This window comes from Molossus molossus, unplaced genomic scaffold (assembly GCF_014108415.1).
Source record: "Molossus molossus isolate mMolMol1 unplaced genomic scaffold, mMolMol1.p scaffold_m16_p_19, whole genome shotgun sequence".
In the NCBI taxonomy this organism is placed as follows: Eukaryota; Metazoa; Chordata; class Mammalia; order Chiroptera; family Molossidae; genus Molossus; species Molossus molossus.
In genome coordinates this window covers 14941595-14966730 of record NW_023425354.1, presented here as the reverse complement: position 1 = coordinate 14966730, position 25136 = coordinate 14941595, and the positions used below count along the sequence as shown (strand labels likewise).

The 25136-nt window shown below is 38.2% G+C and overlaps 1 protein-coding gene and 1 pseudogene across 5 annotated transcripts in view; both read right to left on the bottom strand.

Moving 5' to 3' along the window:
- NSF (N-ethylmaleimide sensitive factor, vesicle fusing ATPase) overlaps positions 1-25136 on the bottom strand; it is a 141880-nt gene that overhangs the window by 68260 nt on the left and 48484 nt on the right. For all 5 annotated transcript variants that reach the window (XM_036268034.1, XM_036268031.1, XM_036268033.1 and 2 more), the window contains one exon: positions 2043-2242. In XM_036268034.1, coding sequence (XP_036123927.1) covers positions 2043-2242 — 200 coding nt within the window. The remainder of the gene's footprint in view (positions 1-2042; positions 2243-25136) is intronic.
- On the bottom strand, positions 23931-25069 carry LOC118633871 (annotated as a pseudogene).

Genomic DNA, 25136 nt, shown 5'->3' with positions numbered 1-25136 from the left:
GCTTCCCCTATGAGAAACTCTGTAGCTTGAGCTGTGGGAGCATTCCTTGGGGTTTGCTCATATCTAACAACCCTATGGTATCATTAGCCCAGGACTTATTTTTTAATTATTTTCTCAGCTTAGGGGCCCTAGACCATATACTGTATATTTTTTTTGTTCATTTGTTTGTTTTTAAATCCTATGCATGAGTCAAGGATCAATGGTTTAGAATGGCCATGAGAGGTTCCTCAGCTTCCACTTCAGAATCCAGGTAGACAGTTACATGTTTTTGTTATTTCTCTGTGCTGCTAGGCAGGTATTTTCTAATTCCTTCTTTTCATTGAGGAAACAAACCCTTTGAAGGTTCTAGTTCCTAGTCCATACTTTAAGGAGGTTCAAGGACTCATTTTCTGCTCCCAGTGGGTGCTAAAACCCAACCTTATATATTACCAAAACCAAAGCTTCAGCTCATATATTTATCATTCTAATTTTCAGAGTTTTCTTTTCATTTATGAAGATTTCCTTTACTTTCCTGAGAGCTCAATTATGTATTTGAAATGATTTGTTATATTTTACCCAGCATATGAAGGTGTTTGTAGAAGGAAGGCTTCAAGTTGCCTAGCCTACTATATTGCCAGAAACAAATATCCCATGGCATTATTTTTAAAAATTCTGTCAATGAAACAAATATGTAATATTAGTGTATTGGTCTGGGTTTTCCAGTGTAACAGAACCAAAACCCACACTATTAGTCACCTAAAACTATACAGATGTACATGTAGATAGAGATCTAGATCTAGATCTCCATTTATCAATCTATCTAGGTAACTATTGAGAATTAATTATAAGGAATTGGCTAACATAATTATGGTGGCTGACAAGTCCCAAGATCTGCAGCTCTTTCTTTTATATTCAGGTCTTCAACTGACTGGATGGAGCCCATCCACATTTGGGAGGGTGATTGCTTTTCTCAGTCTGCTATTCAAATGGTAATCTCACCCAGAAACACACTCAGACTAACGTTTAACCAAATGTCTGGGCACCCTGAGGCCTTGTCAAATTGTCACATAAAATTAACCATCAAAATTAGTAAACTCTGGTTTTATTTTTTATGTTTTTACTGATTTTTTTAGAGAGGAAGGGAGAGAGAGGAAAACAATCAGCTGCCTCCTCCTACATGCCCCCACTGAGGACTGAGCCGGCAACCTGGGCATGTGGCCTGACCGGGAATTGAACTGGGACCTCTCAGTCTATGGACACTCAATCTACTAAGCTATACCGGCCAGGCTAATTAATTTTATTTTATTTTTTAAGTTTATTTTAAAATCCTCCCCTGAGGATATTTTCCCATTTATCTTCAGTTAGAATGGGAGGGGGAGTGGGAGAGGGAGGAGAGAGAGAGAAAAAAACACAGATGTGTGAGAGGCACCACGACTGGTTGCCTCCCACATGACCCAGATCAGGGTCGGGGACCAAACTGCAACCAAGGTACGTGCCCTTGACCAGAACTGAACCCGAGACTCTCTGGTCCACGGGCCGACACTCTAACCACTGAGCCTAACCAGCCAGGGCAATTTTATTATTTTTCTAAGACCCAAATCAAGCTTGCCTCTGAGACCTAACAACTCACACCTGCCACTCTACAACTAAGCTGACTCAGTGGTAAATTAGCTTTCTGCACATGGACCTAACATAAACATAATTCTATATACCCCTTTATGGATTTAATTTCTCCCTTTCCAAAGGATGAGTTCAAGTCTCTGGAAGTAATGTAGTATTAAAGTGTCACCTGAAAATATATTCATGATCTGTTTTTGTAAAACTTTTGGCTTATACAATCATCTATCTTTGTATTATGAACATGTAAATAATGACATCTGCTCACATCATGTAAATCCTCCACAATCCTGGTTCAGTGACATAACTTGGTACTAAATAAATTTCACCCTCAAGTTTTTCAAAATATAGATTGTTCTAACAAGTTTTCTACCATAACTTTGGGTTCATTCAGTATATAACCAATAATAAACTTTTACTGAACTATACTTATATATTAACATTACCCTCCTTTGCTCCTCTTCAGCATCAGCAAAGAGTTTACGAATGTTAGCTTCTGATTCTCCCACATATTTGTTTAGAATTTCTGGCCCATTGACCACTTTGGGCTCTCTTGCATTCAACATCTTGCCAATCTGTCGAGCCAAGAGAGTCTTACCACAACCTGGGGGCCCATATAATAGGATGCCTTTAACGTGTTTGCAACCTAAAAAGGAAAAGAAAACAGTCTTACATCAACTAACTAAAACCCAAGTAAGGCATTTAAAGGAAAGTTTTCTTTCTTCTTCATATGCATGTTATGAAAAATACAGTGATGCCATTAACATATATTAATAGCCAGGTGTCATGAACAGAACAAGAATGAACAAGTGAGGCTTTTTTTTTTTTTAAATTCAGAAATAATTCCTATACCAGTACCAATATTTGAAGGGGAAGCTGACAATTAAAGGTCTTTGGAAAGTGTATTTGAACTATCATTTGGAACAAATACTTTTAACTCTGTCTCTGTAAACTAAATACCTAATTAAGAACTATTACTTATTTTTCATTATTCTTTACTTCAAAGTCAGGGGGGAAAAGGAGATCTGGTTTTTTGTTTGGTAAATTTAACTTAACACAAATTTCTATGATATGGTAAGCTATGGAAACTCTTCCTTGGTCATAGAAGTTACAGTCTACCTCTCAATACAAGCACTTGAAGAAAGGATGGTACAGAGCAATCCATAGGATCCAGATGGATATTACAGACTTTGTGGATAAAGTTAAATGTTCTATTTCATGTGACTAATGCCAAATGAGGCACATGATTTCTCAGAGCCACCCAGATGAAGTTCTAAAAAAACCCACAAATCTTTTCTAGTTAAGCACTGCTAAATGCTTTAAAGGTATCATTAATAGCAAAATAGCAAGACTAATCATCTAGATGCCCTAGGATTTCTTTAGTCAACTCTACATGAGCATTTACTCCATTTCTTAAGATTAGGATGACCTGTGGTTTCTGTTTACTCACGCTAGGAATTCTCACCTTTCCAGCAGTTTCACAGTTCACATACATGACTTTTTAATGAGTATTTATTTCTCCTACACCAGACAAGCATGCTGTGAAATAATAAATTTTTAAATTTCAGTGTTACACTCAAAACTACATGTGAAAAAGAAAATTTCTGGAAATGGAATGTAAATCATGTGTTTTCATAAAAACAGTTTGTCCTCATTTAGAATGAAAGCCTTAAATTTATCTTTAAGAAAAAATGATAACAATACATTTAATAACTCACATAAAAGAAATCACAAGATATAACCAAGTCTACCAGAAATTTTAGATTCTGAGGAGGAAGACCCTTTGGATTGCCAGTAAGATGATTACTTTTATCATTATGTCAAAAAGGACTCCCTTTTAAATCCTGAAAGCAATGAGATCTGTTTATGGTAAGGCTTGTAGAGACTAGGGGAACTTAGTGGAAATCCTTGAAGGCTAAATCTAAACCATTCTCATCACAGGGCAAATTTCTGTCCTAAGAACCATGACCCAATAAAATGTCTTTGCCCCTGATCCACCCTTCAAGCATGAGTGGTAAGGAGATGAGGGGAAAAGCCTTGAGCTCCTAGAGGTCAGTATCACCAAGCACTGCAAGCATTCAAGTCACTGGGGCATATTTGATAAGGATTTTGTAATCTGCCTCCTAATCTTCCCCTCCAAGCCAACTGCTACCATCATGATTTGAAACTATTCCTATATATCAACCACCTGCAGAGGCAGGTGATAGTGGTGGTGAAACAACAGGTATAAGGAGAGGAGAGCCAGAAAGAAAAATATGAAGATTTACTGAGTACCTACAAAGTACCAGGCCTTATCCTCATTTAGTTTCTTAACTTTCTCCAAGTTTATCAGTTTTCCCCTAACCATACTTCCTTCCATATTAAACCATACTTTTTTGCCTTCTTATATTCATTGGCCTTCTTATATTCCTGGAATTCCCATCCCACAAGCCCTGAACACAATATGGCTTTACTGCACCTACACAATGGTCACAGAGCACAGCCAAAGAATATTATACCACTGTGTTGATATCCTCACAATTTTCATGCCATCCAGATTCAGTTCTACTCTCACTGCTTCCTTAGTACTATATGCCACCCTTTGCTGGTGTTTGTTCATTATCTCCCATTCCTGTTAGTAATTATCCAGATGTGCTACCCCATGCCATTATTTTTTTTTTATTTTTAAATATGTTTTTATTGATTTCAGAGACAAGGAAGGGAAAGGGAAAGAGAGGTAGAAACATCAATTGGCTGCCTCCTGCACGCCCCCTGCTGGGGATCCAGAATGCAACCCAGGCATGTGCCCTGAATGGAACTGAACCAGCGACCTCCTGGTGCACGGAATAGATGCTCAACCAACTGAACCACACTGGCTGGGTATGCCATTATTTCTGAAAGATGACCTACATTCCCACTTCACATATTTTTTAAAAAGACTATGAACTCTCTTTAGCTCCCTGATTCTGTATTTATAGATTTATCTGAAGACATATCCATTCTCAACATCAACATTGGTTCTCAAAGGATGAGTTTCCTTCCTCTTCTCCAAGGTTTAAGTTGCAATCACTTATGTATATACCTTCTTCTCCATTAGACTGTGAACTATTCAAGGGCAGCTACTGTCTAGTCCATCCTGAATTGCAAACATGTAGTACAGTGCCTAGCACATAATATGTACTCAATAAATGACTAATTATGGATTCCTTTCTTTAAAAAACTCAAAGAAAATAGGGAGAGAAGGTCATTTCTAAAATTTTATTTAAAGCTCTTAATTTATGGAACAGTGTAAAGTAACATAATTGAACTAATTTAAATACCTAAAAACATATTTGCAATGACAAGGACTTTGCAAATTTAGCAAAACAAACTACATAGTATATAAATACTAGAATCTTAACTCTGTGACTCTGTTTTTATATGTGGAAAATGTTCCATTTAATATGTTTTGAATTAAATTGACCCAGATCTTATAAAATAACTAAACAACTCACAAAATATTACCATGAAGTTTGAGAGAGATAAAATACATTTCCATGGAACTTATTATATATAATACAGATCTCTGAAATGACAGACTCTATTCAATATAACACCAATAGAAATGTCACAGCTCTAGTCTGAATTAGAACTATTATTCTTTCAGGATCTCAAGAAAGCACATCAAAAATATACACTGACATGTGAAGATTTTCAAAATCCACTTCCACAAAGGAAGCAGTTACTTGAATAAGCAGTGGAAATGAGACTTTGTTATTACCATTATTATTATAGCCTATTCTGACTTATTAAATAAGCATTGGTCTCTAATTTTAAGTGAGTCATAAAAACTTTTCAGAAGTAATTCCATTCAACAAAAGTGTATTAAGCTCCTGTTTGGACTATGCATGAAACTAGGTGTTAGGGATACAAACATGAAAAAGGCCATCCCTACCTGCAGGGCATTCCTGGTTTAGTAGGAAAGACAGAAATTAAAAAGGGTTATCTACAATATAATAAGACATTATCAGAGATATGTATGAAATGTTTTTGGAACCTAGCCAAGAGAGACTTGATTCTGTCAAGGTGATGGCAGAAAATTAGGCATGGACATAGGGGAAGAGTTAACATTCAGTCTGGGTCTTAAAGGATAGTAGGAGGTTCATGGTTGGGCAGTAGAGACGAAATGGAACCCTTGAGAGAGAGAGATGGGAATGATCAAGCACATAGAGGTATGGACGTTGAAAACTATCCTCTCAAAACAGCCAGTAGTAACCTGTTGTGGCTCAGCCTTGGAGGTGAGCAGACGGCAGGGCCTGGAGATGAGTCTGACAGGTTCCAAACAACAGAAGGCCTTGACATGGTGCCCAGGAGTTTTTAATAAGTTTTGTAAAAACCCTGAGGTTTTTAATCACGGAAGGTGCACAATAAGATATGTGTTTAAAAACGAAGGCTGTTGTTGAATGGAGGAAGGAATACCAAACAAAAAGGCAGAGGGTAGAAGTCTAGTTGAAGAAATGTTCTTAACCGTTTTCTGGGGACACTGCTTCACTGTCTAGTTCTGGATTTCCACCAGTTAAGCTTCTCATATCCCTCCAAGTCCTTTGGAAGCACATGAACAAATGGGACCAGAGGGCTCAGGAGGACACCTCCCTACTGATGCCCCAACTTTCTCCCAAGCCTCTCCAGGACATTAAAGCATGGCTCTGATGTTGGGAGCCTCTGATCTCTGGCTGCCAGACTGTCTGACTGCCGAGCTATACGGATTGCTGTTACTTTTTTTCCTTTATGTCTTACATGCCCCTTCAGTAGTCAGAGATCAGTGCCCTAGGTTAGGGAACTAAATAGGAAAGGGCAGGCAAAGAAAAAGGAGAAATTGGTCCAATGGACTTGTTTAAATTGTCACATTCTTTCATTCTATTTCTCATTTTCTTTCCCATGGAATAGTCTAATGTACCTCTCCAGAAAAATGCACAAGTATAAAAAATCTGCACACAATTTTGAGGGGATTCTTAGATCCCCTGATGTCTGTTCATGGAATCCAAATTAAAAACTCCTAAATGTACTACTGAAATAATCCAGACAAGAGTCTAGAAGTGAAAAGAGGCAATAGTCATAGGAGACAGTAGTTGGTAGAAAAAGATTTGGGAGAAAAAGATTCATCAGAACTTAGACACCAAACGAAATGAGAGAAAGAGGAGGCATCAAGGATGACCTTTAGGTATGTAGCCTGAGCACATATGAAAAATGAGGATAATCTCAGAAGATCAAAAAGAAGATAAAAAGAGAAGGGCAGAAGAAAGTATAACTGTCTTTTTGGCTATAAGGCATTTGAGATTCGGGCAATAATGTCCACTAAAAATGTAGGCTGAAAACTCAGAAAAGAAATCAGAACTACTGGTTCAATATTTTTGAATGTCTGCTCTGGGCACATGAAAAGACACAAGAAGTTTTAAGCAGAGTGTGACGACAGAAACACATGCTGCAGAGGTAGAGGATGAGGTCTGGAAACAGAACCCTGCATTTAAAAACCAGGAAGCCCATGCTGATCTGGACCACAGAGCCTTAGATCGGGTCAGATAATTTCAGGATGAGGTGTGAGAAAGAAGCGAAGTACCATAAGCAGAAACAACAGATCACACTTTTAGGAACTCTGGCAAAAGAGAGGAGGGATTTAGGGAGACAGAGTGCAAGGAAACCTCTTCTCCTGAGACAGAATAAGTAAACTGGAGAAGAGGAAGCAAGGTGAGTTATGCCTGTGGGGTTCTGTTTACTATGTGAAGTAGGGGCTTAGATCATATGTAAAATGAGGGATGAGAACATGATACTGGGAAACAATGGTAAAGGTTTGGAAAGGACATGGGAAATTGGGAAGATGTGTGGGAAAATGTACTTGAGCAGGTAGATGTCATTAGGTAAGTGAACTCATTAAGTAAGTGAAATTCAGGTCACCGAGGGACTCTCCTCTTTGTTGTAATTATATAAGCAACTTGCATCGGTAGGTAAGATATAGATTCTTACTCAACTCTACAAATATAAATGTCATCAAAGCTTGCATAAGAATCTTGACTTTTTTGGTTTTAACCATTGTCTCCTTTTTTCAAAACTGACTCTTAAAGTTGAGCAACATGAGGTAAATAACAATGTTGTTAATTTTATTTGAAATCAACACATTTATAGCTCACTTCTATTACCTAATTATCTCATTCAAAGTGTGAGGTCAAAACTTTCGCACCATTTTCCACAAAGTTTGGGGTTTTAATCTTCATTTCTCAGTCATTTCCATAGTTTCTTCTTCCTCTATAGCTTACGTAAGTAAGAATCATTGTGGGCTAATATTATAATCAAATATAGTTAGAATGCATTATATCTTTAATTTCCTGTGTTCAACTACTTAACTGTTTCTTTCACTAACTGCTCTTGTTAGTTATCTTCTTAAAAATACCTAATTTTATTTGAATAAGGCACAAACATATGAACAACTTTTGGTTATAATAACATAAAGGAAGGTGGTAGTGAAAAGCATTATCCAAAATGGCTAAGACTTGATTTATATATATGGTTTTGGAATTCAAGTTGCTAATTATATTTGCATATAGGAGTAAATGAAGTCCTGGAATATCACAATATCTCATTCATTCTACAAATGCTACATTTGGTGGTGGGAAGAGGATTGATTCTATTTTCTCAGTGAAATAAAGATTCCAGGTTATAGGCTACTAGCGAAGATGGAAGAATTGAAGAGGCAGTGTTGGAGGGTTGAGGAGAATGGAGAAAAAAAACTGGTCATCTCAGAGAGCAGGAGAGTAAACTGACTAAACTAGAGAAATACAGAAGAAATACCAGGAACTACTGCTTCCATGAAGGCCCACTTGAGATTCAGTTCTTAAAATGAGATCAGACACCCCGGTTTTGTATTTTTCCTAAGCCACATTTAATAGTCTGGGTACTGATACAGAGTAGGCAGGTAGCTGAGACACACTTGGGGCTTTGAAACACACACAGAAAATGAGGGGTGAAGGGCAAGGCCATTAAGGGTGTGTGCAAGGAAGATAAATGTGATAGACCACGGAATCTAAGCTGGGTAAAGAGGGAAGAGAGGACAAAAAGGCTGGGAAGTAACAGTAAATTAACTGGAGGATCCTGTGGGATCAAACTTGCTGGAGTTGGCATGGGAGGAATGTTAGAAGTAAGCAAGGAACAAATGGAACGTGGTTAGAGCAGGAAGCTTAAAACTGAGATCCCAGAAGTGGTTAATGGTAATGGCAGTCTTGGGTATGACCAAACAGCAGGTGGCAAGAAGGAGTGAAGGAAATAAGGAAGTCAAAGAACTGTAAAGACAGACAGACTGTTGAACGAATCACCAACAAGAATCCGAAAGTCACCAACAACATACAGATAAATAAATCTCACAGGAAGATTACAGTTAGGAAAAGCAAGTAAGCCAGACAGCTTCTTTATCTGGCTCCTCCGCTCATTCTTTTCCAGCAGGGTTGTTCTTGTTCTCTCTCATTTTGTTCTCTCAATGTTACTGACAATGAAAAGTATTAATGTTGATTAATATATCATTAAGTAATAACTATTACTAAAGGTACAAATAATATAAAATGGCAAAGAAATAAGCATATGCCATCGTTTACTAAGGATTTAGGTTAATAAAGACACTGGAAGCTCACTGTAAGACTACATTCTGTAAAGAATTTAATATAAGGCTTGCATCTCATTCTAGACTCCTTGTCATAAAGCATGTTTAATGATTCCCTAGAATATGAACCACAAAGTTGCATTTTAATTATGTTTCACAATAGATATGTGTCAAAAAGAATGAAAGTACGATTTGTGGTCAGGTGATAGACAGGTAGGATTGACTAGATTAAAATGCATTAAGAAATAAATCAAGTGAAAAATCTCTAGAGAACATTAGAAATTACTAATAGCCCCACTTTTCTGACCAGTTGTTCTCACACTTAGATATCACAAACTAGCAAAAAATTTAAAACAAAACAAAACAAAAAACCTAGGAGAAGTGCTGTCACTGAGTTGCTCAGTTTTTATTTTGCAGGGTAAAGATTTCTTAAACAAACAATCAAAAAAAGTCGAGCCTGATATCTAGCACTACCATTTTATATAAAATATATTTTAATATCAAACGGTAGAAGGGACATAATCTCAAAATTAAGGACATTCTTTTGTATTAAATAAACATGGTTTTATGTACACTGTTAAAAATAAGGGCTTTTAAGAGTCAGCTTGCCTGGATTCAAATCTAGATTCTTCACTTACTAGCTAGCAGTAATAACAGCAACAATCCCAAAAAGTTGTTACAAGGATTACATATAATAATGCATATACAGTACTTAGCATTCTTCCTGGCACCTAGTAAGAGCTCATAAATATTGGCTATTAAGTAATATTAGCTTATTTTTTATCATCTTGCTGTAGAGGAGAGATGAAACAAAGCCAAATTCCCAACTGGCATGTGAGAATTAGAACTATTAAGTGACTGTAAAGCTTGAAAATAAATACTATTTTCCTTACAATTTTTTGTTCTGACCGCTGAGCCAAACCGGCCAGGGCACAATTTTTTGTTCTGAGAGTGAGTATTGTGGCCATCTAATACTTCATCTAATTCTATTGTCACTTAAATATTGCAAACCCTAGTACTCATTCCATTGATGAACATCTAGCTCCAAATTAAGTGAGTAGTAAAAGAGATGGACCACATCATTTTCACAAGGACTTTACTAGTGGTTGGTAAGCCAGGATTCTCCATGGCTTTACCCTCTCTCCTCCTGGTGGATTACTATCTGACTCAATCCTGCCTGCTTCTCTTGTGCCTTAGGCAGTCAATTCATACCTATTTCTCAAGCTTTCCAAGCTCATTTAGGGTCAATACATAGCTCATCCATAAAAAACAAGCTACCATGATTATCAATTCCATGTGTACACATCTTTCTATCACCTTCCCCCCTGCCTGTTCTATCATAAATGTATGTTTCTTTTCCAAAGTTCTCCTTATCTCCCCAATTACAACCATTCTCAGAATCCCGAACTGCCAGATATTAGAAAGCCGCCACTCCCTTTTCTTAGGGAGCACACACCCTGCTCTGCTGGCACTCACCTGGGATGACTTGGCTACTGGGGTGAACTGGGCCTATTTCTGGGTACCTCACCCAAAAGGGTATTTGCAATTCTAGATTACCACAGCCCATCCTTTGCCTCTGATTTTGAGATAGATTAGTATAATATGCCTTCTTACCTCACTTCTAGCTACCACTCTCTCACTTGAATTAGCAGTTCTCCCAACAATGTACAAAATATAAGATACTGTTTTGAGCCTCAGGTGTTGATATCCAGGAATTATAATCATACAAATTTTGATGGGGAGAACTTTAAGAGGTTTAAGGTATGTGCTACAAATAGCTTGAAATGATTTCTCACTTAAAAGTCTAAATGGAATAAGACTTTATCTAATATAATGAGGTCTATCCAGCCCCTCTGATGAAAGTAATACATGAAAATATTTGTTATCTAATACACTAATTGTAACCTCTTTTCTTTACTATTTGCAATCTTTCAAACACTATCCAAAAAGTGACAAGTTTGTATTTGCTAAGGTCTATCTTAAAAAGCAGTAAAATTTTCTTTGTTTGCCTGAGATGTTATCAGAGGCAAGCTGCACTGAAGAAAAATCGTCAGTCAACTTTCAGGTATCCAAAAGTGGAAAAAATGATAGCAAACACCAATTTTGCACAAGAGTGAGCAGAATGTTACCAGAGTGATCTGGAATTAGCATCATGTTGTAGGCAACATGACCTATGAAGAAAGAGAGAAGTGTGAAGTGGATTTTGAATAACTGATGTTAAAAAGGGAATCCCAAATAGCTTCTAGTTCAAATGCAGACAGATTCACCAGGCTTGCCAAAGAGCAAGGCTATCAACAGACTAGTGGCAAGTCAGGACATATTCACACCTTGCAAGCTTCTCTCTGCAGTTATGTAAACCAGATTTGAATGCTTATTTTTAAGTAGTGCATGCACTTGTAGAAAATACAATAAGAAATTAATATTAATATTTGATCTTTTGTTTTAAAGTTTGCCTAACTGCAATTTTTCCTAGAATCATGAGTATTTTCTTAGTTCTATTCAACTTTCATTTTAGTAGTATGATATGATTATTTAAGAAACATTTCTGCATTTTCCATCCAAGCAATGAAGACTTGGAGCATACCTTCCATCAACTCATAATACAGGAGAACCTTTTAATTGTTTCAAAGTCTGTCAATCATCACTTAAAACAGGTTATTAACTACATTTGCATAGCTGTGCACTTATCAAGTCTGTAAGAAAAGGAAACACTGAAGACTAAAAACACAACTTCTGACCTCATTTGAGCAGTCAAGGCTTTGATGAGCCATTCTCAGGGTACATTTCATCTAATAGAGACTTGCTGTTGCCCCGCCAACTTTAAAATACCAAGAGCACTTTGAGTTCCGTTACGATAAAGTGAAAACGACCTGTGCCCTGAGCTTCAAGCAGCTGTGCAAGATGTCTACCACCTGACTGGTCTATACCCAAATTATTCAACTGAGATTTAATATAGATATTCTCGTTAGATAGTCTAGAACTAAAGATGGGGTATGTGTAGCAACTCTCCAAGTTAATCTTTGCTGACACCCCCACCCTTTACACTCCCTCTCAGGGTGTGGCCTGGTACTTTGTGAATTCTTGATGACAAAGATCATGCTTCTATAGCAGGTCTTGCCTTGCTGCCACCTGGCAGCAAGTATCCTCATTGGTTTCAGAATTTTACAACTTTTCCTTTCTTCTTTTTTCCTCCATCCCTTAGTTTTAAACTCATTTTACTTGCTACTCTACAAGGCCCCTGCTTCAGACCAACCAACATTTTGTCTTCTCTAGCAGACAACGTACTCTTTCTTTTTCTACACTTGGAACCTCTACTCACACTATCAGTTCATGTTCTTCTATTCCTCAGAAATCACCTCCTTAACTAATGGAACCTAATTCTGATTATATCTAACTGTTCATATCACTTAGCTCTGATCACATCTTTGGGTTCTAGTCTTCAGTACTGACAGTAGCAGTTGTCAAACTCTAATGAGCACCAACATCCAATGGAGCTTGTTAAAATGCAGATTTCCAGGCATCACTCCTAGAGATTCTAATTCATTAAGTCTAGAGTGGAGCTGAGAAAGCTGAATATTTAACAAGCCTCTCCCCAGGTAATTCTAATGCAGGCCAGAGGACACTTTGACAAACATCATTCATAGTTTCAACTGACACTATATTAAATTGCTTTCTAAGAGTTCTTAGGTTTTTATTCTATTTAGTGCATATGTTTTATAGTCTCAATTAAATCATAAACTGGTAAGAATTTTTTATTCTTTGACAAGTTGTAGTTGTAGAACAACAAAAAGCTATTCTAACAAGATAAAAGTTATGAAGAATAAATTTAAGATTCCTGTACTTGAGTACAACTGGGGGAGATAAGGCTTTGTGAGAGATGACTTGTGAGTGTAACTCAACAGTACATTCAATATGAGTCAAGATAGAATGTGGACGTCAAAAATGCTAATGCAGTCTGGCCAGTGTAGCTCAGTGGTTGAGCATCGACTCATGCACCAAGAGGTCGCCGGTTTGATTCCCAGACAGGGCACATGCCCAGGTTGTGGGCCTTATCCCCAGTGGGGGGCATGCAGGGGGTGGCCAACTGATGTTCTCTCTCAACAATGTTTCTCTTTCTCCCTCTAACTTTCTCTCTTTCTCGCAAAAATCAATAAAGAAAAAATAAATTATTAAAATAAAAAGAAATGATAATGTAGCACAGCCTGTGTGGCTCAGTGGATTGAGCATTGTCCCATGTACCAGGAGGTCACCAGTTCGACTCCCTGTCGGGTACATGCCCAGGTTGCAGGCTCGATCCCCAGTAGGGGCCATGTAGGAGACAGCAGATAGATGTTTCTATTTCTCCCTCACCCTTTTTCTCTCTCTCTAAAAAATCAATTACAAATAATGTTAATGCAATTTCAGCCTGCATTAAAAGCAGACTGATGTTTTGAACAAAGGATGGATATTTCTGGTCTATTTTATAATAGTACTTAACAGTACTCAAACCGATTTCTGGGTTTCACAATTTAAGATGAATATAAACAAATGTTAAAGTTCAGAGAAATGTGAATAGAATAGTAAAGAGCTAAAAATCAAGTTATAAGAAGATTGGCTGAAGGAACCAATCAAGTTTGGAAATTTAGCTTAGATAAAAGATGAATCTACAGGCAGTTTATTCTAGACAAAATAGGGAGAAAACCGGAGAATGTAGTAGAAGCTACAAGTATATACATCCTACCTTAACCTAAGGAAGATGCAACTTGAACCTATCATTGTCCAAAGAATGAACTGTAGCATTCAAAGAGAGTGAGTTTCCTGTCACTGGAGGAATTCAAACAGCCTAAGGAACTTGGCAGAAGTTAGTTATTCAATAGGTATGGAGAGAAAATTCAAACAAAAGACAAGTGTACGAACTAAATGACTTTTATAATCCCTTACAATTCCTCTGATATTCTCTGATCAAATCAGGTGGTTTTACAGAGTCAGCTTTGAAATATTCCAGGATGGTAAGGAAGGAGACTGAAGGGTAGGAAGATAATAAGGAGGCTACTGCTATAGTTTAAGTGTAATTTACTGCAGCTATAAAAAAGAAAAAAGGAATGCTTCAAAAAGCAAAGCAGGAAAAAGTTAGGAATATTCAAGACTGCATTTGAAAAATACATGCACACATAAATACAGCCAACTGATCTTTGACAAAGGAGCAAAGGCAATCCAATGGAGCAAAGACAGTCTTTTTTTTTTTTTAATCCTCATCTGAGGACATTTTTCCATTTTTTGTACAGACAGAGTGGGAGGGAGAGAGAGAGGAAGAGAGACAAAGGGAAACATCGATGTGAAAGGGACACATTGAGTGGCTGCCACCCGCAAGACCAACCAGGGCCGGGGACAAACTGCAACCAAGGTACATGCCCTTAGCGGGAACCGAACCCGGGCCTCTCCGGACCGCAGGCAGACGCTCTAACCGCTGAGCCAAACCAGCCAGGGCAAAGACAGTCTTTTCAACAAATGGTTACTGGAGCCCTGGCCAGTGTGGCTCAGTTGATTTGAGGGTTGGCGTGTCATCCAGTGCATCCAAGGGTCTTGGGTTCAATTCCTAGTCAGAGCGCATACCCAGATTGCAGGTTCAATCCCGTTAGGGTGCCAATCGATGTTTCTCTCTCATGTCAATGTTTCTCTCTCTCTCCCTTCCTCTCTCTCTCTCAGATCAATTAAAATAAAAACAAAAACATATCCTTGGGTGAGGATTTAAAAAAAATAGTTACTGGAACAACTGAACACCCACATGACAAAAAAAATTAATCTAGACACAGGCCTTACACCACTAATTTAGTATTCCAATTAGCAATTCTCCAACAAGAAATTGTTGAGAATTTAGAATTCTCAAATCACTCCAATAAGCAATTCTTAGAACAGCAGCTGGGTGTCTGATAATTCAGCTCAATTCTGATCATATCTACTTGGAGATAGCATCAGATTCCATGGGTTTTGGGCTCAATACTACAAGACAAAATACATCTCCTGCCCCCAACTTCGGACGTCAGGCAATTTATTACCTGTGCTTCTGACTGACTGGCTATAGACTGGAGGTTCCAATGACCTCCTCCCTGGCAACTCAATTCAGGTATCAGTCGCATCCAGGTTGTTACCTATACTTCTGACCAACTTGCTATAAATCAGAGGTGCCCATTAATTTGCTAAATTGGCTCACAGAACTCGGAGGAAACACTGGTTTATTATAAAATAACATAACTGAGGAACAGCCAGATGAAAGAGATGCACAGGGCAAGGCTGGGGACAAGGGTGTGGAGCTTCCATGCCCTCTCCAAGCGCCACTCTCGCCGCATCTTCATGTGCACACCAACCAGGAAGCTTTGGGGTTTTATGAAGGCTTCATTACACAAGCATGATTAATACAATCATTGGCCATGGGTGATTTAAGGCAATCTCCAGCCCCTCTCCTTTCCTCAGGTCAGGGGGTGGGACTAAAATTTCTAACCCTCTAACTACAAAGCTGGCTCCACAGGCAACCAGCCTCCATCCTTAGGGGCTTTCCAATAGACATTATTAACATAACAAAAGACACCAATAAAACTCTCAACACTTAGAAAATTCCATGTTTTTGGAAGCCTTGAGTCAGGACCTGGATGAAAACCAAATATACATGAGAAATACATTCTGGTCATCTGAGTGACCAAATACATATTTCTTTCTTTTTTTTATCCTCACCCGAAGACATTTTTCCACTTTTTGTTCAGATAGAGTGGGAGGGAGAGAGAGAGAGAGAGAGAGCGAAACATTGACGTGAAAGGGACACATCGAGTGGCTGCCACCTGCACGACCAACCAGGGCTGGGGACAAACTGCAACCGAGGTACATGCCCTTAGCGGGAACCGAACCCGGGCCTCTCTGGACCGCAGGCCGACGCTCTAACTGCTGAGCCAAACCGGCCAGCATATTTCTTATAAATACATATTTCTTATAAATCACAAAATCATAACCCTTCACAAAAATTAAAGGCAAAATGGATCACAAACCTAAATGCAAGATAACATAGGAAAAGAACCTAGATAACCTTGGGTTTGGTGATAGCTTTTTAGATACAACTCCAAAGGTATAATCCATAAAAGATACACTTGATAAGCTGGACTTCATTAAAATTAAAATCCTCTGCTCTGAGAAAGAAAATATCAAGACAATGAGAAGACAAGTCACAGACGAAGAATTTATTTATAAAAGACACATTTGATAAAGCACTGTATCAAAAATATACAAAGAATTCTTAAAACTCAACAATAAGAAAACAAACAACTCAATTAAAAAAAATGGGTCAGGCCAGTGTGGCTCAGTGGTTGAGCATCGACCCATGCACCAATCGCCGGTTCGATCCCCAGTGAGGACACATGCCCAGGTTGTGAGCCTGATCCCTAGTGGGGGGCTTGCAGGGGGCGGCCAATCGATGTTCTCTCTCATTGATGTTTCTACATCTCTCTCCCTCTCACTTCCTCTCTTTCTAAAATCAATAAAGGAAAAAAAAAAAGGGTCAAAGACCTTAACAGACACTTCACCAAATAAAATACACTGATGGAAAATAAGCACATGAAAAGATGCTCTACTTCTTATGTCATCAGGGAAATGCAAATTAAAACAAAAATGAGATACCACTACACATCTATTAGAATGGCCAAAAACATAGAAGACTGACACTAACTGCTGGTGAGAATATGGAACATAGGAGCCCTGGCCGGTTTGGCTCAGCGGTTAGAGCGTCCGCCTGCGGTCCGGAGAGACCCGGGTTCGGTTCCCGCTAAGGGCATGTACCTCGGTTGCAGTTTGTCCCCAGCCCTGGTTGGTTGTGCGGGTGGCAGCCACTCGATGTGTCCCTTTCACATCGATGTTTCCCTCTCTCTCTCTTCCTCTCTCTCCCTCCCACTCTATCTGTACAAAAAATGGAAAAATGTCCTTGGGTGAGGATAAAAAAAAAAATGGAACATAGGAACTCTCTCTCATTCATTACTGGTGGGAATGCAAAATGATACAGCCTCTCTGGAAGACAGTATGGTGGTTTCTTACAAAACTAAACATACTCTTTCCATATAATCACATTCCTTGTTATTTAACCAAAGGAGCTGAAATTTTGTATCTATACTAAAACCTGCACGTGGATGTTTATAGCAGCTTTATGCATAATTATTCATAACTGCCAAAACTCAGAAGCAATCAAGATGTCTTTCATTAGGTAAATGAATAAACTGTAGTACATCCAGAAAATGGAATATTATTTAGCACTGAAAAGAAATGAGCTATCAAGACATAAAAAGACATGGAGGAACCTGAAACGTATATTAAGTGAAAGAAGTCAATCCATAAAGGCTACATACTACATGATTTCAACTATATGATATTCTGGAAAAGGCAAACATGTTGAGAAAGTAAAAAGATCAGTGGTTGCCAGTGACAGGAGGTGAGGTTGGGGGACACACAGAGGATTTTTAGGGCAGTGAAAATACTCTCTGTATGATACCATAATGATGATTCTATGTCATCATACATTTGTCCAAACCCATAAAATGTACACTTCCAAGAGTAAACTGTAAAATAAACTATGTACCTTGGGTGATTATGATATATAGATGTAGGTTCAATTGTAACAAAGGTACTACTCTGGTAGGGGACATTGATGATAGGGGAGGCTATGCATGGATTGGGGCAGGGATATATGGGAATCTCTATATCTTACCTAAATTTTGCCATGAACCTAAAACTACTCTTAAAAAATAAAGTCTTAATTTTTAAAAATGCATGCAAAGCAAGAGAAAAAGGGAAGAAAACCTGACTTCAGGGACCCAACAATAAAGGTAACTGGTAAGAGACAACTATTTGTTGGATGGAAAAAATGTTTAATAAATGCAACAAAGTTTTGAACATTTGAAGAATTCATTTCAATAAGAATTCGAATGGGAGATGGTGAAAGCATCTGGAGATACAGCCTTATATCCATACGGTAAAGCAAATCTAAAAATCACTGCTAAATGTTTGACTAAAAGGACTCAGACTCCAGAAAACAGTGAAGCTTATTCTAAAGAATGGGAAGTATGGCTGCACATCCAAGTTGTGAAATCTGGAATTAAAAAAAAACAAAATGCAGTAATAAATTAAATCATTTTTAGTGGCTGAATCAAGAATCCTAAAGGACACCAGACTGGGCATAAGGCAACCTGGATTCTAGCCTCGATTGTGACTTTAGCTTAAATAAGTTGTTTATCTTTCTGGGGTTCCAATGTCCTCACCTATAAAATAAAAATGACATGGACAAGATCAGTATTTCTCAACCTGGTGTTCCCTAGAATATTAATAGGTGTATCTCTTTGTAAGTATGTTTATTAAGTAAGTTTAAGTAAATTTGAAAAATGTTAGACAAGATAATTTCTAATGTCTCCTACTCTAACATGGTCTAATTCTGATTCAAATAAATAACTACCTTAATGCATTTAAATCTGCTTTATCTACATATATACTGTCTACTTTTGATTCTCTCATAGAAAAAAGTATTAGATAATGCAAAATTGGTGGCAATCCTTTTGAGAGAATGTCAAACCTTGATAACAGCAATTGAGAGCAGAAAGCAAAGGGTCCATTAGCAAAAGGGGCAAAAACAGTGTTTGAGAAAGGATTGGATAATTAAAGTAATAAATGTAAACAGTGTCTTTTATTTTGTTCCTGTCTATCTTTCTAAATCATCTTTTCCTTCAAATTCTTATGAGTTGCTAAAAACAGGATTACTCAACTACAAGTTCAACCCATTCAATTTTTTAGAAATACCTTTTTGGAGAAAATGATTCAATCTTTGGACTGTGGCAATAAACTATCATCTTTCTCTCCCATGTTGGCACAGTATCTACCTGGGGACATTATCACTTATAAGACAAATCTGAATTTTGAACAGCTGAGTTCTATGTTATTTAGTATCACATATGGTCAGTCTTCTATAACCAAATAAAGAGAAGTCAGACCACAGAAAAAATCTGTAACTCAGTAAAGTGAACCTTCCCTATCTTTTTTTAAGCTCACCACAGCCACAACTGGTATCTTAAACGAAGAGTTACAGAGGAAGGCAAGGTAAACAGGTAGCAGACAAAAAAGCAAAAACCAATAAAGAGAGAGTTTTGTGGAAAGAAAAGTCCAGTAACAGAAAAAAGTGTCAGGCAAAAAAATCATTGTGGATCACCATGGAAATGTCCCTGGAATGCACTAATAATCTGCAATTTGGATAGTTCTACTATGTATATTTGAGATTTGACTGCATCTATCTGATGTGTGGATTAGCAGCATACTAATTATAGGTTTATCCTACAGTAACCATTCATTATCAAAAGGCGCTTAGGTCTTGCTAAGTTTTCTCCCTCATGACAGGATTCTAGATAAGTTTTTTTTTTTTTTTTTAAATCAAAGCACCTCTAAAAAAATTGTATCACTGTGGATAAATTCGAGTAAATACATGTATAAACAGTATAGAAGCTACAGATGTGTGTATCTTTATATATCAGTTTCCAGTCACTCTAGAATAAGAATAGGACTCAAAATTATTACTTGCCCAGAGAAACGATACTGTTTTAAAGCCAGAGGTATTAGTGAAGAACTCAAAGTCACATATAAATCTTTGAGCACTGGATACATTATCTATAACTTTCCATCTCAAATTTCACACTATTAGTAAAATGGTATGAAAGGGGTTTACTGCTGTCCAACTTCTTTGAAAAACCTGAAAGAATTCCATGTTAATTATTACAAAGCAAAATCCAAGTTTCTTGCAAGTTTTTTTTTTTAATCCTCACCCAAGGATATTTTTCCATTGATTTTTTTTTTTTTAGATAGAGTGGGAGGGAGGAAGGGAAGGGGAGGGGGATATTGATGTAAGAGACACATTGATTGGTTGCCTCCCGCCCAACCAACCAGGGCTGGGGGTTGAACCCTAAACCAAGGTACGTGCCCTTGACCAGGAATCAAACCCCTGACTCTTCAGTCTGTGAGCCAGAGCTTTAACGGCTCAGCCAAACTGGCCAGGGCTATTTTGTTTATGAACACATTATCAAAGGTAGATTGCTCCAAGTAACACAACATATGAAACTCTGAGAAAAGTCTTGTTTGAATCATGGTTGAAGCACTCTCCTAAATAATTCTCTATTAAGTTCTGGGCAACACTTTACTAACATTGTTACTTATTCTTTCTTCTACTTCCCTTCCTCCAACATCCTATTCTCTATTGTGTCTATCAAGATGGTTGTTGTTTTTCCAAGTCAGTATATCACATATAAGAAACTGACAAGATATATAGAAGTGGTAGAGCATTTTATCAGCTCCTTTCTGATGGAATGTGATAACAAGTAAGTATAAATCAGCCAAGGTATGAGTTCACAAATAAAAAAAAATATTTCTAAGTGTCCCCTTGACTACCTTATCAACAAACACTGTTCAAAATGGGTAATTACAAAACAGCATAATCTAAGGTGTGTTAACTGTTTTCAACAGCAACAAAAGTTTAAGATAAGAGAATATATCTAAACATTTTATTACAGTAAATGGATTAAAGATTGTTGCCTTCTACAGAACTAAAAAAGTGCCTTTTGGCAATATAACAATACTAATGACGTGCCATCTAGAAAGTGTTTAATAGTGAGCCAGAAACTGTTAGAAAATTTATACACATTAATGCTACCCTGACAATAAATCTAATAAAGCAAATAACTTTGCAGACAGGAGTACCAAGGCTCACAGAGTTTAGGGTCCAAGACCCTGAAATATTAAGAGGACCAGGGCCATACAAGAGATAAGTGGTAGCCCGGCCGGTGTGGCTCAGTGGTTGAGCGTCAACTCATGCACCAAGAGGTTGCCAATGCAATTCCTGGTCAGGGCGCTTGCCCAGGTTGTGGGTCAAACACCCAGTGAGGGGCATGCAGGAGGCGGCCAATCAATATTGTCTCTCACTGATGTTTCTATATCTCTCTCCCTCTAAAAATAAGTAAAGAAAAAAAAAAGAGAGAGAGAGAGAGATGTGATAATGGCCAACTCAGAGCCAGCTTTGTTTGGTGTGTTCAAGAGTCTTCTTACTGCTGAGGAAGAGATGCTAATTTACTATTACAAGGCTTATTTAGATAGAATTTTGCTAATGCTATTTATCTTTTTGAAAGAGAAAATGTTATCAATATATTCTTTCATGGAAAAAACCCCAAGATACATTAAGGAAAAAGTCATAGAACAATGACTTGTGTGATTTTCTTTTAACAAAAAAATAAATCTATACATTATAGAGTTCAGAATCAAAAACATATACGTGTATAAATGCTTAAAATGAGGTCTGAAAAGATTCATGCCAATCTCTTTCCAGTGACTACCTCTAAGAGAGGGAGTAAAATTGGGGTGGGTAAAATGAAGGGAGATATTTTCATTCTGCACATCTATATTGTTTTATGAGGATGCATTACTTTTATACGTTGTAAAAGAAACACACATGTGCATGCATGTACACACACACACACATACACTACACACTATATTAACCCGATGACTTTAAATTTTAATTGTTTGTACAGCACCCATATATAAGAATGGCATTTCTCACTGAAGCAGATAGTAGGTGACAAGAACCTAAGCAAAATACTTTCCCCCTTATTTCCAGAGTCTAGCTCCATTTAGAAAAAATGCAAGAGGTCTTTCCTAGATTAAGAAGGAATCTAAAAGGATCTGCATAGACTTAGTAATGAACTATAAATATCATAACTGCTCTGACTTTTAAAGGACATGATCAAGTCTTTACTCCTTCGATGCACCTGCTGCTTCCCCACACTGCCTACTTTGCTACTTTGGTTTACAATGTGCCTTATGCTTTACATGATATAGCTCTGAGATTTGCAAATGTAGTGTTGTTCCCAAATATACTGTAAGCATATTGAGGGCAGGGCTTGGGTTTAACTGTCTAAGTTTTCTACACCTGAGATTAACCAAGTTCTTGGCATTTATTCATTTCTTAAAAACTCATATGATGAGCTAGGCACCACACCAGGAGCAGATAATACATTAGTGACAAAAATGAGCAAGGTCTCTTCCTCTAAGGTATAGACATGGGGAGAGGGGCCTGGAATATAGACATGTAATAAGCAATTACATTACAATGCAATAATGCATAAAAGGACATGTGGAATTACTGGAACACAGAGGAAGAACACTAAAGCCAAAAACACACGAAAAAGCTGTAAAAAAAAAAAAAAAAGGTGAACAAGCAACCTCAGTTCTATATAGAAGTAAGAGACAGTACTATGGCAAATTAGAGGACTTGAAAATAGCACAGGCTGGCTGGAACCCAGAGCATGGGGGAGGGGGCGCAGGCTGACAGGCGGGAAAATTTGGCAGGGGCCAGACCACATAGGGTTTCTAAGCCATGGAAGGAGTTAAGGAGAGCTACTAAAGAGTTTTAACCAGTGGAGTGACAGGATCAGACTTGCCTTTTTATAAAAATCACTCCAGTTACAGTGTGGAAAATGGATTAGAGAAGGGCAAGGCTGAAGGCTTAGGGAACAATTCAGGCAAGAGATAATGGTGTCCTGAGGAAGGTAGTGGTGGGGAGATGGAGAGAACTGGACAGATTTGAGATATGAGAAAACTGCAGCACTGGCACTCTATCGTGCGACTGACTGGAAAAGGGAGGTGAGGGAAAGGGAGAAGTTACAGAGTGTCCAGATTCTCGGCGAGACGCCGCTAGGGCACTGCCTGAGATAGACAACACAGAGGTAGAAGCATGTTTAGGGAGGATGGAGGGGCAGCTGAACGAGTTTAATTTTGAACTCATTTTGTGATTATGAGATAGCCACATGCTGATAAAAATCCAGAGCTCTATACTGAGGCCGAGATAGAAGATGCATATTTGGGAATGAATGACATAAAGATACTGACTGAAGCTACAGATACATGTGATCAATTTTGGGGAAAACAATTACAGAGTAAGGAACAGCAGGTCTTAGAAGAACTTTAGAGGAGCTCTGACATGTTAAAGGACACAAAAGAGACTGAAAGGGACAGCCAGAGAGGTAGAGAAAAATCTGAAACCCTTAGAGTAAGAGAAACCAAGTAAAGAGATTATTTCAAGACAGAGCAGTCAACAGTATGTATTTTCTTTTCACATGAAGAAGCATTTATTTGAGGTTTAAGATGAAATCATACAAATAAAATTTGTATAAACACAAATCCACAATGAATCATAACACAGATAGCAAAATCCAAAATAAAAACAAAGAGCCCTGGCCAGTTTGGCTCAGGGGTTAGAGTGTTGGTATGTGGTCCAGAGACCTGGGTTCGGTTCCCGCTAAGGGCATGTACCTTGGTTGCAGTTTGTCCCCGGCCGTGGATGGGTTGTGCGGGTGGTAGCCACTCGATGTGTCCCTTTCAAGTCGATGTTTCTCTCTCTCTCTCTCTCTCTCTCTCTCTCTCTCTCTCTCTCTCTCTCTCCCTCCCTCCCTCCCTCCCTCCTTCCCTCCCTCCCTCTGTATCTGAACAAAAGATGGAAGGTTGTCCTCGGGTGAGGATAAAAAAAAAAGAAAAGAAAGAAAACTAACTGGCAGCTATATACAGTTGGACATAGTGGTATCCTGTACACCAGAAGTATTTTACAAAATAATCATCTAAGAGCAGCAGAAGACCAGTTTTCAATGTTGTCTTGCAAGATGGGTTACTTCAGTAATGTGTTCTCCAGTGTCCTCCTTTAGTATGGCTGATAATTGTTTTGGTGATTGTCACCCCTCCAGACGACTTGCCATAAGTGCTCTGTTGGCCACTGTAGTCTGCATATCCCTGTCCTCCATATCCATGGTTCCCATAGTTATACCCAGAATAATCACAGCCGCCATAGCCACTATAATTTTGATCACCATCATGGGTACTACTGTAATTTCCACACTATCATAATAGTTATTAAATCCTTGGTTCCAATTTTGACCGACCTTGGCCACGACCCTAGTACCACCCCCTCCACCAGCAGCACCTCTTCCTCCCCTTTGTTGTTGCTGTTGCTGCCTATATACCTCTTTGGGTCGGGCAGCTTTGATCTCACACTTCCCAAAACCAATATGATATCTGCTTTTGAACAATTTCTTTATTGGCTCCTCATCTCTATATGTGATAAAAACCTCATCTTTCATGTTTTTGTATCCATGGGAAATTCAATATTTTCAATCTCTCCAAAGGCTCCAAAATATTCTTTAATTTGTTCTTCAGAAGTATCTGTGCTCAATCTAGTCACAAAAACCTTTTTGGGGGTACCTTCCCTTTTAAAGGTTTGGCCCTTTGGTGGGGGTGGGGGACTATCAATTTGCCATCTAGTTTGCTCCTTCAATTCCAAAACCTTATCAACATGAGCAGCATCTCTGAAAAGCGCAAATCCAGATCCTCTTGATCTTCCAGTGACTGGATCTGTTTTCCCTGTGCAGTCTACAACTTCCCCAAATCGAGACAAATATTCAGACATATCTTTCCAGCTTATATCCCAGCTCAAGCCTCCAATAAACATTTTACTGTCATCCTGCTGATTCTTGCTGGTGTTGATCTTGGATCCCTCCATGAATTCCTCTGTGTTGTTGTACTTGTTCATGTACCCCATGGTGCCAAAGTAGTTGCGGGGGAGGGTGCTGGCCCACGGTTCCAGTTGCCGCAGCAGCAGAGGTGGACCTTGTATGGAGCAGGATTTAAAATGGCAACAGAAGAGAACAGTATGCTTCTTAAATATGTGTGGATTGATTGAAGCTACCCTTCAGGAAATGAAAATATTAGTAATTCCTACTCTCTATCTTCAATTCAGGCTCCAGTTTCTTTTTGTGGTGATGAAAATATATGCAGTGATATTCTCCACATCCTCCAAACTAGTTCCTCCTGATTTTATTTCTAACATTTTCTTACTGAGACCTGAGTCTCA